Source organism: Oreochromis niloticus, linkage group LG13 (genome assembly GCF_001858045.2).
Source record: "Oreochromis niloticus isolate F11D_XX linkage group LG13, O_niloticus_UMD_NMBU, whole genome shotgun sequence".
NCBI lineage: Eukaryota > Metazoa > Chordata > Actinopteri > Cichliformes > Cichlidae > Oreochromis > Oreochromis niloticus.
This window is the reverse complement of record NC_031978.2, coordinates 4711739-4724163: the sequence shown is the minus strand read 5'-3', so window position 1 is coordinate 4724163 and position 12425 is coordinate 4711739. Positions and strand designations below refer to the sequence as shown.

At 43.3% G+C, this 12425-nt stretch overlaps 1 protein-coding gene across 4 annotated transcripts in view; it reads left to right on the top strand.

Annotated features, from left to right (window-relative positions):
- The window catches only part of atrnl1a (attractin-like 1a), a 338833-nt gene that overhangs the window by 314081 nt on the left and 12327 nt on the right, over positions 1–12425 (top strand). For all 4 annotated transcript variants that reach the window (XM_025897448.1, XM_025897447.1, XM_005473721.4 and 1 more), the window contains one exon: positions 657–771. In XM_025897448.1, the coding sequence (XP_025753233.1) occupies positions 657–771 (115 nt within the window). The remainder of the gene's footprint in view (positions 1–656; positions 772–12425) is intronic.

Genomic DNA, 12425 nt, shown 5'->3' with positions numbered 1-12425 from the left:
GGAAAACCACATATAGTGGAGTCATAGTGGGACTGCACAGGGATGATGTGATTTTCTTATATTTTTTTTAAACTTTATGACTTTCATTTTTTTTACAATATTTAAATGTGGTTAAATAAGGTAAAGGTTTGTGTTCAGGAATTCAGAATCAATCGCAACATATGTTTCAATGCAGAACTAACTGATGATTATGGAATGCTTGCTTGATTGATGGATGGATCAATGGAGTGAAACAGAGGAAACAAAGTTGTTGTTTTTTATATAAATCTGTGTCTGTGTTTAGGGCTTGTAGAAAAACACCAGGCATTAGCAGGAGGGGCGGTGCAGCTGATATTTTAACGCCTGTTTCTGTGCACTTACCTGGAGAGCCTGATAAGACTGTCTCCATCTAAATCAGCTGCACAGCAGGTGCAGCTCCACAGGCTGCCAGTCAGCCTGCTTCCCCCAGCTGGGAGCTTTGCTCATGGGGATGTTGGCAGCAGGGATCTGGGCAGCACAGCTTGAGTTGAGGATGTCTCCTACATCCTTCGAATTGACTGGCTTGCTGTTCTGTTAACCTATAGGAGTACTGTGTACATACAAATCACACCACTGCCTACTTGTTGCATACTTAATGTGTTGATCCTTTTTCCCCTGTCTGTGTGTTCTGTTTGTAGGCAGTGCCGAAGCCCATAGCCATGGAGCCGTGCTGGGGAAGCAGAGCAGGTGTTCTCACAGTGCTACTGTACCTGCCCAGAATCCCATCTGGAATACCTCCACCTGGACAGTCTGGTAAGATCCTTACACAGTAATAGACAATATGCAGTACAGTATGTTTTATTTTCAAAAGATTGAGAAATTCTAAGAGTGATGGGCAATATTTGCAATGTTATCTTAGAAACTGCCAGTGACATTTGTTATTTAAGGACCTGAACCTTCTGCATACATCACTGCAAATTTCTAGTAAACTTCTGCAGTGTTGTCCATGGATTTATTTTTCATTTCTTTGTTTAGGGAGGGGAGTAGAGTAGTAATTTCCATCTAATTCTAATTTGTTGTTTGTTTTTTTTCCTTCCAATATATTGTCCACTAAAGTTTTACACAGTTTCTCTATAAGAAAAACAAAAAACTGCTGCCTTAGCCATATTTTGTGCTGGCAATTTTTAGAAGGCAGGTTGTACATAAAGAACAGCTGCAGTAGTTGCAGCTATCAACAGTATTTATGTCCACACATCTCCAACAGCCCATGTTGCTTTTTCGTGATCAAATATAACAAATACAAAGCCCCACACTGGTTATTTCTCCGCTTTCATTTGATTCTCACCGCTGTAAACTAACAGCTGTCTCTGAAACATGAATTTCTTTGTTACTGCCACAGAAAGCATTCACACCATTTTGTGATCTTTTACAAGGTGAGCTGAACGATGTTTCAAAAAGATCCAGATGCAGCAAGCTGTGCTTCACATGTGCCTTGCAGCAGCTCCCCATCAGCTTTTTTGTAGAACAGGCTGTGGCATTTTAATCAAAAGCCGAATAAACACTAAAATGTGATGGCATCAACGGCATCATCAAAAAAATGTCTTGATGTTTCTTCGTTGCCACTATTAGAACAGACTGCTGCCATGAGCAGAGCAGCAGGGTAGCTTAGTAGTTTGTTTCTAAGTCATTTCATAGCCCAAAGGTTAAATCTTCAATCCCTGATCTTGTGCTCAATCGTGGCAGAGCAAAACTTACATCGAGTTAATGTTGAAACTGTAAACCTAGAGGTAGGGCTCACGATATCCTGTGAGCAGAGTCTGTGTAGGTTGTGTTCTGCATCAATCAGTGGCAATTAAGGGAGAAACTGTGCCTTATTTCATTATTCCTCAATCCAACACCGTTTAGTTCAGCACATGTAAATCAGGATTTCAAAGTTTACCCACTGACTTAGTAAAATACAAATCTGGGATTTATTTAATTTATTTTTTAAAAAAGTTGTTCTTTTGTTAATAGTTGGACTTCTTAAGATCATTCTTAACATAGCAACACAAGAAAATCGTACTCAAGCAGGTTTTAAGAATCCCATATGTAGTTTAAAGACTTCTAAAGAGATCTAAAAACCTCAAGTGTCCTAGACTTAAGTTTTCCCATTATGATGGCAACACAGATACGCTTTAGTCAGGAAAAGATCACAGCAATGTTAGATAAAAAAATGAGACCAAGTAAAATTGTATCTTATAGGGTTGAACAACAAAATAAAAAGTGCATTCAAATCATGATTCTGATGGCAAAAGATCCTAGACAAGACAGGCTGGCTTTAAAAAAGCAGCTCCTTTGTTGTCCAGTATCCAGGAATCCTGCAGTCCATCCGAATTTAAATGTGTTGACTTTACCAAATTTCATGTCAAGTTGATATTTGTAGCAATTCTTTATCACATAACCAGCAACAAGCGTCTTCATTTCCTCTTGGAGTCCCAGCTTTAGCCAACATAATTCCTTTCCCCTTCCTGTGGAGCTGCAGTGTTTAGTTTGCAGGTGCTTCTTGTCTTTCAAGTATCTCTTTGAATCTGATGGACACACATTAGAGATACAGTGTTTGATTTACTAGATACTGGTGCCCTTGCTAACCAAGCTCAAAACTCCAGTTGGATAAACCATTTACCTAACTTACCCATCTCTTGCCCTGTGACACTTGGGATACACTCCAGCTCCCTACACAATCCTGGACAGGTCGCCAATCCATCAGCAGGAAAACGAAGTGAGTCAGACAACCATTCAGACACCTAAGGTCAATTTAGACTCACCAGTTAACCTAACTGGCACGTCTTTGAACTGTGGTAGGAAACTCCACCCATTTGGCTCATTCATAACCCAGGACCCGGGTGACAGTGCTAATTACTGCACCATGTAATGTTTGCCAGAAGAATAAGAAAATACTTGATTACTTACAGTAAGCTGTAGTGAGTTCATTTGTAATGCATAACCCAACACCTTTTGCCATTTTAGTGAATGAACTGGGGAAGAACTGGGGAAGCAAGAAAAATCAGTTCATATGATGATTGGGTTGTACACAGCTGCTATAGTTTTTAAAAGGAAGTTACAGAGTTTAACAACCAGATGATTGATGACAAAAGTCATATTATTTATTAAATGAGTATCTTCTATAAAAAATGTTATTTTACTGTTTCAAATCAGGATGTAGTTTTGGAAGAGATTTTGGTTCACTCTTATATACTACAGCAAAAACAATGGAGAGCAAAGGAAACTGTCCAGGAAAGAAGTAACCTGACAAAACTTTCAAAATTTATGTTTTTTTTCTTTAAGTCAAGATATTAAAATGTCCTTAATTTTAGTATGTGGAGAATAATGAATTATTCAGAAAGACTCTTGACATATGGCATGTTAAAGTTGGCCTGATGTGGTTAGACCTGCCTGGTTTTCCTCCAACACTTACTGTTGGATCAATTGTTCCCCTCAATGAGACATCCTGACTTTCCACTGTCTGAGCTCATGTTGCACTATAGACGGGTGACATGCGATATCCCCAGGTCGCTGCAGTCGACCACCAAACAGCTGTGGAAATCAGTGAAAAGACAGCAGTGCTTTCTTTGAGACCTGACCAAAGCTTGCAGGGTTGTGCACTGTCAGCATGAGCCCACTCTTCTATCCCTCCAGCTCATCTTCCACCTCAACCTTTCATACTTTTCCCGCTCAGGCATATATATTTAGTCTCCCTTTGTATTTTCCTTCCCCCTACAGCCTTTTGCTGCTCTGCTGGTAGTTTTGGTTGAAGTAGACTGTATGTAACTGAGGCTGATGTGGGAAGCTTCTGCTCCTCCTGGCAGGAAGTGTTGCCTTCAATGCCATGAGTACCTTGATGATGAAAACAAGCAGAGCAGACAGAAAATTGACCACTTTGCAAGAAAGCATTTTCTCAAGGTTGAAAGATCTCGCAAAATGTGGCAACAGTCACTGGAGTCTAACACAGGGGAAGGAATAAAGCATGAAAGAAAAAAAGTAATTATGCTAACTATAGAAAAAACTAGAGACAGTAAAGGTAGCACAAGTGTTTTATGAAAACATGAGGACCAGAAAGTAGCCAAGGATTGTTAAGCAAATTTCTACCTTGTGTGTCATTAGCCCATCCATCCATTTCCTGCCATTAATCTTAGCCAAACAGTCCATACATAATAAATAATAATAATAATAATAATAATAATAATAATATATATACAGTGGCTTGCAAAAGTATTCGGCCCCCTTGAACTTTCCCACATTTTGTCACATTACAGCCACAAACATGAATCAATTTTATTGGAATTCCACGTGAAAGACCAATACAAAGTGTGTACACTTGAGAAGTGGAACGAAAATCACACATGATTCCAAACATTTTTGACAAATAAATAACTGCAAAGTGGGGTGTGCGTAATTATTCAGCCCCCTTTGGTCTGAGTGCAGTCAGTTGCCCATAGACATTGCCTGGTGAGTGCTAATGACTAAACAGAGTGCACCTGTGTGTAATCTAATGTCAGTACAAATACAGCTGCTCTGTGACGGCCTCAGAGGTTGTCTAAGACAATATTGGGAGCAACAACACCATGAAGTCCAAAGAACACAGCACACAGGTCAGGGATAAAGTTATTGAGAAATTTAAAGCAGGCTTAGGCTACAAAAAGATTTCCCAAGCCTTGAACTCCCACGGAGCACTGTTCAAGCCATCATTCAGAAATGGAAGGAGTATGGCACAACTGTAAACCTACCAAGACAAGGCCGTCCACCTAAACTCACAGGCCGAACAAGGAGAGCGCTGATCAGAAATGCAGCCAAGAGGCCCATGGTGACTCTGGACGAGCTGCAGAGATCTACAGCTCAGGTGGGGGAATCTGTCCATAGGACAACTATTAGTCGTGCACTGCACAAAGTTGGCCTTTATGGAAGAGTGGCAAGAAGAAAGCCATTGTTAACAGAAAACCATAAGAAGTCCTGTTTGCAGTTTGCCACAAGCCATGTGGGGGACACAGCAAACATGTGGAAGAAGGTGCTCTGGTCAAATGAGACCAAAATGGAACTTTCTGGCCAAAATGCAAAACGCTATGTGTGGCAGAAAACTAACACTGCACATCACTCTGAACACACCATCTCCACTGTCAAATATGGTGGTGGCAGCATCATGCTCTGGGGGTGCTTCTCTTCAGCAGGGACAGGGAAGCTGGTCAGAGTTGATGGGAAGATGGATGGAGCCAAATACAGGACAATCTTGGAAGAAAACCTCTTGGAGTCTGCAAAAGACTTGAGACTGGGGCGGAGGTTCGCCTTCCAGCAGGACAACGACCCTAAACATAAAGCCAGGGCAACAATGGAATGGTTTAAAACAAAACATATCCATGTTTTAGAATGGCCCAGTCAAAGTCCAGATCTAAATCCAATCGAGAATCTGTGGCAAGATCTGAAAACTGCTGTTCACAAACGCTGTCCATCTAATCTGACTGAGCTGGAGCTGTTTTGCAAAGAAGAATGGGCAAGGATTTCAGTCTGTAGATGTGCAAAGCTGGTAGAGACATACCCTAAAAGACTGGCAGCTGTAATTGCAGCAAAAGGTGGTTCTACAAAATATTGACTCAGGGGGCTGATTAATTACACAGCCTTGGCCAGCCGCTTGAGGAGGTACACCAGATAGATAGAAGGCAGCTGTTAATAAACCAGCTGTTCTCCACAGAACCAGCAAAGGTGTACTCTCAGTGGCAAGGGAACAATAACAGAACAGCACCACCAAGGCTGCAGACGGAGCAATACTGGAAGAGCATATGGGAGAAGGACGCAACCCATAACGGCAATGCTCAGTGGCTAGTGGATCTGAGGGCAGACCACAGCGACCTCCCTGAACAGGGTCCAGTAACCATCACAGTGGCAGATATCCAAGAAAGGGTCTCCAGTATGAAGAGCTGGACAGCACCAGGCCCCGACATGGTTCACGCCTACTGGCTGAAGAAGCTGACTGCACTCCACGAGTGTCTGGCAGCACAAATGAACCAGCTGCTAGTTAACGAGAGACACCCAGAATGGCTAACCGAAGGTCGGACGGTCCTGATCCCCAAGGGCCCCAAGAAGGGACCGGTCCCATCCAACTACCGACCAATAACCTGCCTCAGTACTACATGGAAGCTCCTGTCAGGCATCATATCGGCTAAGATGAACAGGCACATGGGTCAATACATGAGCGGGACACAGAAAGGGATTGGCAAGAATACCAGAGGCGCAAAACACCAGCTACTGATAGACAGAACAGTCAGCCGAGACTGCAAGACCAGACTGACCAACCTGTGCACAGCCTGGATTGATTACAAGAAGGCCTATGACTCAATGCCCCACAGCTGGATACTGGAATGCCTAGAATTGTACAAGATCAACAGGACCCTAAGAGCCTTCATCAGGAACTCAATGGGGATGTGGCGTACAACACTAGAGGCCAACTCCAAGCCCATAGCACAAGTCACCATCAAGTGCGGGATCTACCAAGGAGATGCTCTGTCCCTACTGCTGTTCTGCATAGGCCTGAACCCCCTCAGTGAGATCATTAACAAGACTGGCTACGGATACTACGGAACGGAGCGGTTGTCAGCCACCTCCTGTACATGGATGACATCAAGCTGTATGCCAAGAGTGAACGAGACATCGATTCACTGATACACACTACCAGGATATATAGCAATGACATTGGAATGTCATTCGGACTGGAGAAGTGTAGGCGGATGGTAACAAAGAGAGGGAAGGTAGTTAGAACTGAGGGGATTGAACTACCAGAAGGCAACATTGCAGACATAGAGGACAGTTACAAGTACCTGGGGATCCCGCAAGCGAATGGGAACCATGAAGAGGCCGCTAGGAAAGCTGCAACCACCAAGTACCTGCAGAGGGTCAGGCAAGTCCTGAGGAGTCAGCTGAACGGTAAGAACAAGATCCGGGCCATCAACACCTACGCCCTGCCCGTGATCAGGTACCCTGCTGGGGTAATAGGCTGGCCAAAGGAGGAGATAGAAGCCACTGACATAAAGACAAGAAAGCTCCTTACCATGCATGGAGGGTTTCACCCCAAGTCCAGCACCCTGAGGCTGTACGCTAAGCGGAAGGAAGGGGGCCGGGAACTGGTGAGTGTCAGCACCACAGTCCAGGATGAGACAAGAAACATCCACGAATACATCACGAAGATGGCCCCAACTGACAGCGTGCTCAGTGAATACCTCAGGCAGCAGAAACCCAAGAAAGAGGAGGGAGACGAGGAACCATCATGGAACGACCAGGCCCCTGCACGGTATGTACCACCGGCAGATAGAGGAGGTGGCTGATATCCAGAAATCCTACCAGTGGCTGGACAAAGCTGGACTGAAAGACAGCACAGAGGCACTAATCATGGCAGCACAAGAACAAGCTCTGAGTACAAGATCCATAGAGGCTGGGGTCTATCACACCAGGCAAGACCGCAGGTGCAGGCTGTGTAAAGATGCCCCAGAGACAATCCAGCACATAACAGCAGGGTGCAAGATGCTAGCAGGCAAGGCATACATGGAACGCCATAACCAAGTGGCCGGCATAGTGTACAGGAACATCTGTGCCGAGTATAACCTGGAAGTCCCGAGGTCAAAATGGGAGATGCCCCCAAGGGTGATGGAGAATGACCGAGCTAAGATCCTGTGGGACTTCCAGATGCAGACGGACAAAATGGTGGTGGCTAACCAACCGGACATAGTAGTGGTGGACAAGCAGAGGAAGACGGCTGTAGTGATAAACGTACCGAAACGTACCTGGAGAAATACCAAGAACTCAGAGAAGAGCTTAAGAAGATGTGGAGGGTGAAGGTAACAGTCGTCCCAGTGGTAACTGGAGCACTCGGTGCAGCGACAACCAAGCTAGGTGAGTGGCTCCAGCAGGAACAACATCAGAGATCTCTGTCTAGAAGAGCGCAGTCCTAGGGAGAGCAAAAATACTGCACAAGACCCTCAAGCTCCCAGGCCTCTGGTAGAGGACCCCATCTTGAAAGAATAAAGACCGCTCACAAGGGCAAGAAGGGATTTTTAAAAAAAAAAATACACACATGCACACACACAGAATCGCTACTAAAGGAATGTTTTCGGTGTTGACAAATTTGATGAGAAAAGCCAGTTAACTGCTGAATCACACAGTCCATGTGTTACAATGAAAGTACTACAATTTGCATGATGTTTTTTTGTGTTCACTACCTTAATCTACCTGATGTTTTGGACATTAGCTCATCACAGAAGCAGACTAATTTTCAGAAAATTAAGGGCGATAAGAGGCTCATTGTTCCAGTCAGGCTGCTCTCTGGAGAATGTTTAGGCCTTCCTCATCACAGTGAAACAGCAGTTATTGTTACCAGTGTTTGAAGTCTGACATTGTTACTGTTGCTCTGATTACCACATAAGCACGCACAGACAATCACAGTATTCAGAAATACAAATAAAATGTAGAGCATTAACACAACTTTTAGAACAACACATGAAAGTGCTTCAGTAACAACAAATTTCCCACCTACTATACACTCATGCTCCTCTCCCACCAACCTTATGCTCCCTAGAGAGGGTCTCGTGTAGGGTCAGACAGCAGTCCTCCATTGATGTTAGCATGTATGAAGGTGAAATCACTGCAGGCTAGCTCCACCCACCCTCTGTGAAAGACACTTCAAGAGGAATCTATGATGAGTGTGCCCATTTTAGCTCGCTTTCCTTCGCATCATCTTTGTTTTCTTCTTGTCCTGCACTGCTCTGCTCCCCCGAGGTGTTACTATTAACTGACCCTTTACATGTAAGAGGGGGAAAGAACAATTGGAAACAAAATGAAGCCCCAGGTTTACAGCTCACAGTTTCTCAGCTTCCTGTAAAAAAAGTAGAATACATCCTGCTTACTCTTTCCTTATTCTATAATGTTCCATTACTGTTCTTCGAGGGCTAAGGATAAAAAATGTTCTCCACACCAGGTTCTTTCGGACTGCAGTAACTTATCCATAATTCTAGTAATTGTACAAGGTAGTACCTGTTTTTTGCTTCTTTTTTTTTTCCTGTGTGTACACTGCAGGACCTGGGGACCATTCTACTTTTTTGTGCTACGTTTTTGTACTCTTACTCATCTTGCTTAATATGACGTAGGTGCACTATAACTGGTGTAGATAAGTGTATGGTAATTGGTCATTAAATGGACACCTTTTGTCCACCGTGGTTTAGGGGGTTGGGAAGCTCATCTTGTAACCGGAAGGTTGCCGGTTCGATCCCCAGCCCTGTCTGTCTTGGTCGTTGTGTCCTTGGGCAAGACACTTCACCTACCGCCTACTGGTGATGGCCAGAGGGGCCGATGGCACGATATGGCAGCCTCGCTTCTGTCAGTCTGCCCCAGGGCAGCTGTGGCTACAACTGTAGCTGCCTCCACCAGTGTGTGAATGTGAGAGTGAATGAATAGTGGAATTGTAAAGCGCTTTGAGGGTCTCGAAAAGCGCTATATAAATGCAATCCATTATTGTTATTAACGCTAACATAAACAAGAGCTCTTAACATCAACCTTTAAAAAACGCAACTAAATAACCTGAAGTCTAATAAAATCCAGAGGAAATTATAGTTTTGACAGGTAAGAGCAAAATACAGAAGTCTTCACAAAAAGCACAGAAAGAAAAAGAAGAGGCTGCAAAAAGAAAGACCACAACAAGGTGACATTGCATTACCAACCACTACCCAGCAACTAGTACTTCACTTCAGAGTTCCTGTTAGTGCAAATGTCAAGAGAAAAATGCCTTCGAGCTACATTGTTTCTATGTAGTGGAAGGTATGTAGTTACTGTCCAGCATCCACTTAGTCTTACATAATCAGCAGAAATAACACTGATCAAAAAGCACCTACTGAGAATAGCTACATCGCCTTCCAACTCAAAAGAGTCCTCTAAAGATATTCTGTAAATCGCCAAAAGACGTCATTCCAAGCTGATGTGTGGATTACTATTATTATTTTTTTGTGAAAAAGTAATTGTCTCACTTTTCATTATCCAGACTCCAGCAGAGAAGACATTTAATTGCAATCACTCCCTCGATTGAAAAACGTCATTTACTGTACCTGCAGCACATCTGGTGCGTACTACAGCAACTACGCGACAAATGGCACATTTTAAGCATTAAGCCATTACACTGTTCTAAGAGGTTTCTTTATTTCAGCCGAATTTGATTTGGTTTTCACCCTCTTTCAAAGCGAGCGATAGATGGAGCACAGATAAACTGGCATATTGTTCAAGCATTAGCCAGGGTTCTGCTAAACTTCTGATAAAGAGAGTGTACGCCTGAAGGCAAAGCTCCTGCTTTCCTAGTGAGTCTAGTGTCCAAGTCTAATGAGCGAAAAATGAGACTGCAAATCCAAGCAGTTACTCTTTCTGCTTGGAGAGGTAATTTGGGAATCTGATGAGTTTTAGAGTGTGACATGTTGCACTGCATGAGCTGCAGAGCAGTTCTACTTTCCTGCACCGCTACAGTGTAACTACACTCTCCATGTATCACAGGATGGTGTGACTTTTCATCATGCTGCATGAGCTAACCTCTGCATGTGAAGCTTCCTTTCTGGATAGCAGAAGAGGCCTCCAAATCTCCTGTGTGAAGCTCTTATTTCTTCATTTTGATCCAGCTAGACAGAAATACAGTGACATTGCAAATAACACAAAGATCACTCTGTGTAAAACCAAATCCATTTCTCTAATAATAGATTCACTTTCTGGTCCAATAATTCAACCAGAAATCCTGAAAAGTCAAGTAAATAGCGGGCGACCCACTCCAGTTAGACTGGCTGACAGCTGTTGTCAGCCAAATTGCAGTGGACAACTAACACATGGTGCCTGCCTCTAAGAGCTACTCGCATAGAAGCGGGACAGCTTGACCACTGAGTGACTGTTTGACTGATTCAAAGTCACAGTGGCCTGACATGATGGACAGAGCAGGAGAAAAAGGCTGACAGGATGGGTGACATAGGGGAGAATGGAAAAAAATAACAAGAGATCTTATTTTTGGCTCCAGCCACCACTTCTCCGTCTCTGCATCCCACTTTAGTTGAACTTTCTCATGTCAGTTTTACCCGTTTCTGCTCCATCTGCTGCAGCTGGTGTCTTCCCCCCCCCTCACTTTTTTATTATTTGGTACATAAAGGGGCTCTATCAATGATATTAGTGGATTTAGCAGAGTGCAACTATTCTCAGTTCAACGCAGCAGAGTTCAGGATGGAGAAAGAGAGACTGTAGGCTACATTTTCTTCTTAGGCGCTCTGCTGAGCTTAGATAGTGGGTCAATAGAAACAGAGGCACAGCACTATTCACAGCCGCCTTTTCCTGCACTAATCTGCCTATTCAGCACCACAGTTAGGCCCTTGAATATATGAGAAAAGGGGAAAAAAGAGGGAGAAATACAGGTACTGTAAGATGTTGAAAGTCTTTCAAGAGTAAAAATAGAAAAAGCAATGTGACAGACAAAGAGAGAAGGGAGGACTTCAAAGACAGTTTTGATAAGAAGCAGATCCAAGTTTCTAAAATGAATTATGTGTGAACGCAAGTAGAACGTTGGCAATACATCAGTGGTTACAGAATTGTTAGGAACGGAGCCCAAGGTAACACCTCTTTGTTAACAAAAACAGATTTGCACAGTAAGGCAAAGGTTGTAGGCATCCATCCATCCATCATCATCTTCCACCCAAAGTCAAGTCATGGTTGCAGAAGTCTAAGAAGGATATTGTGACCAATGTTTTTGGCTTCTCTTGTAGCATCCTGAGGCATTCCCAAGCCAGATACATCATGTAATCCTCCAGTGAGTTTGGATTCTTTCTAGGGGCTTTGCAGGAAAACATGCACAGATGCCAAAAGTACCACAGCTGACTATTTTCTCCTTGGAGAGACAGTAGCTTTGTGTTGTGCTCTCTAAAGTTGGATACACCCAAAATAAAGTTCAGTAGCTTGTATTCACATTTTCATTCTCTTGGTCATAATATAGAGGTAATGACTAAAAGTGAAAAGTGGAATACAAACCTATTGGCAAATCTTGCCTTCTGATTCATGGTTGAAAATCATCTGGTACCATTATACCACTATTACTTACCCATCTCATGCTCCATTTTACCATCATTCACAGATTTCCAGATCTGAGGTGAGGGTCTGACGAAGCAAATCAGAACCACATCGTCTGTAAAGAGTAGAGGTGAACCCTGATACCCTCCTCACCTCAGCTGCATCTTAATCCTGGCACATCACAATGCCACTAGAAGTTCAAAATCCACAGCACCTTCCACAGGTTTTTGTGGACAGTGTCCACAGTGAAATTCTGTCATTCCATAAAGCACATTTTCTAGTGGATGGTCAAACTTGGGGACAGATTTGGGAGATAAGCCAAACCCCCCTAAAAGGTTTTTTCATTCACTTCCAAGTGTACATATTTGTAAAAA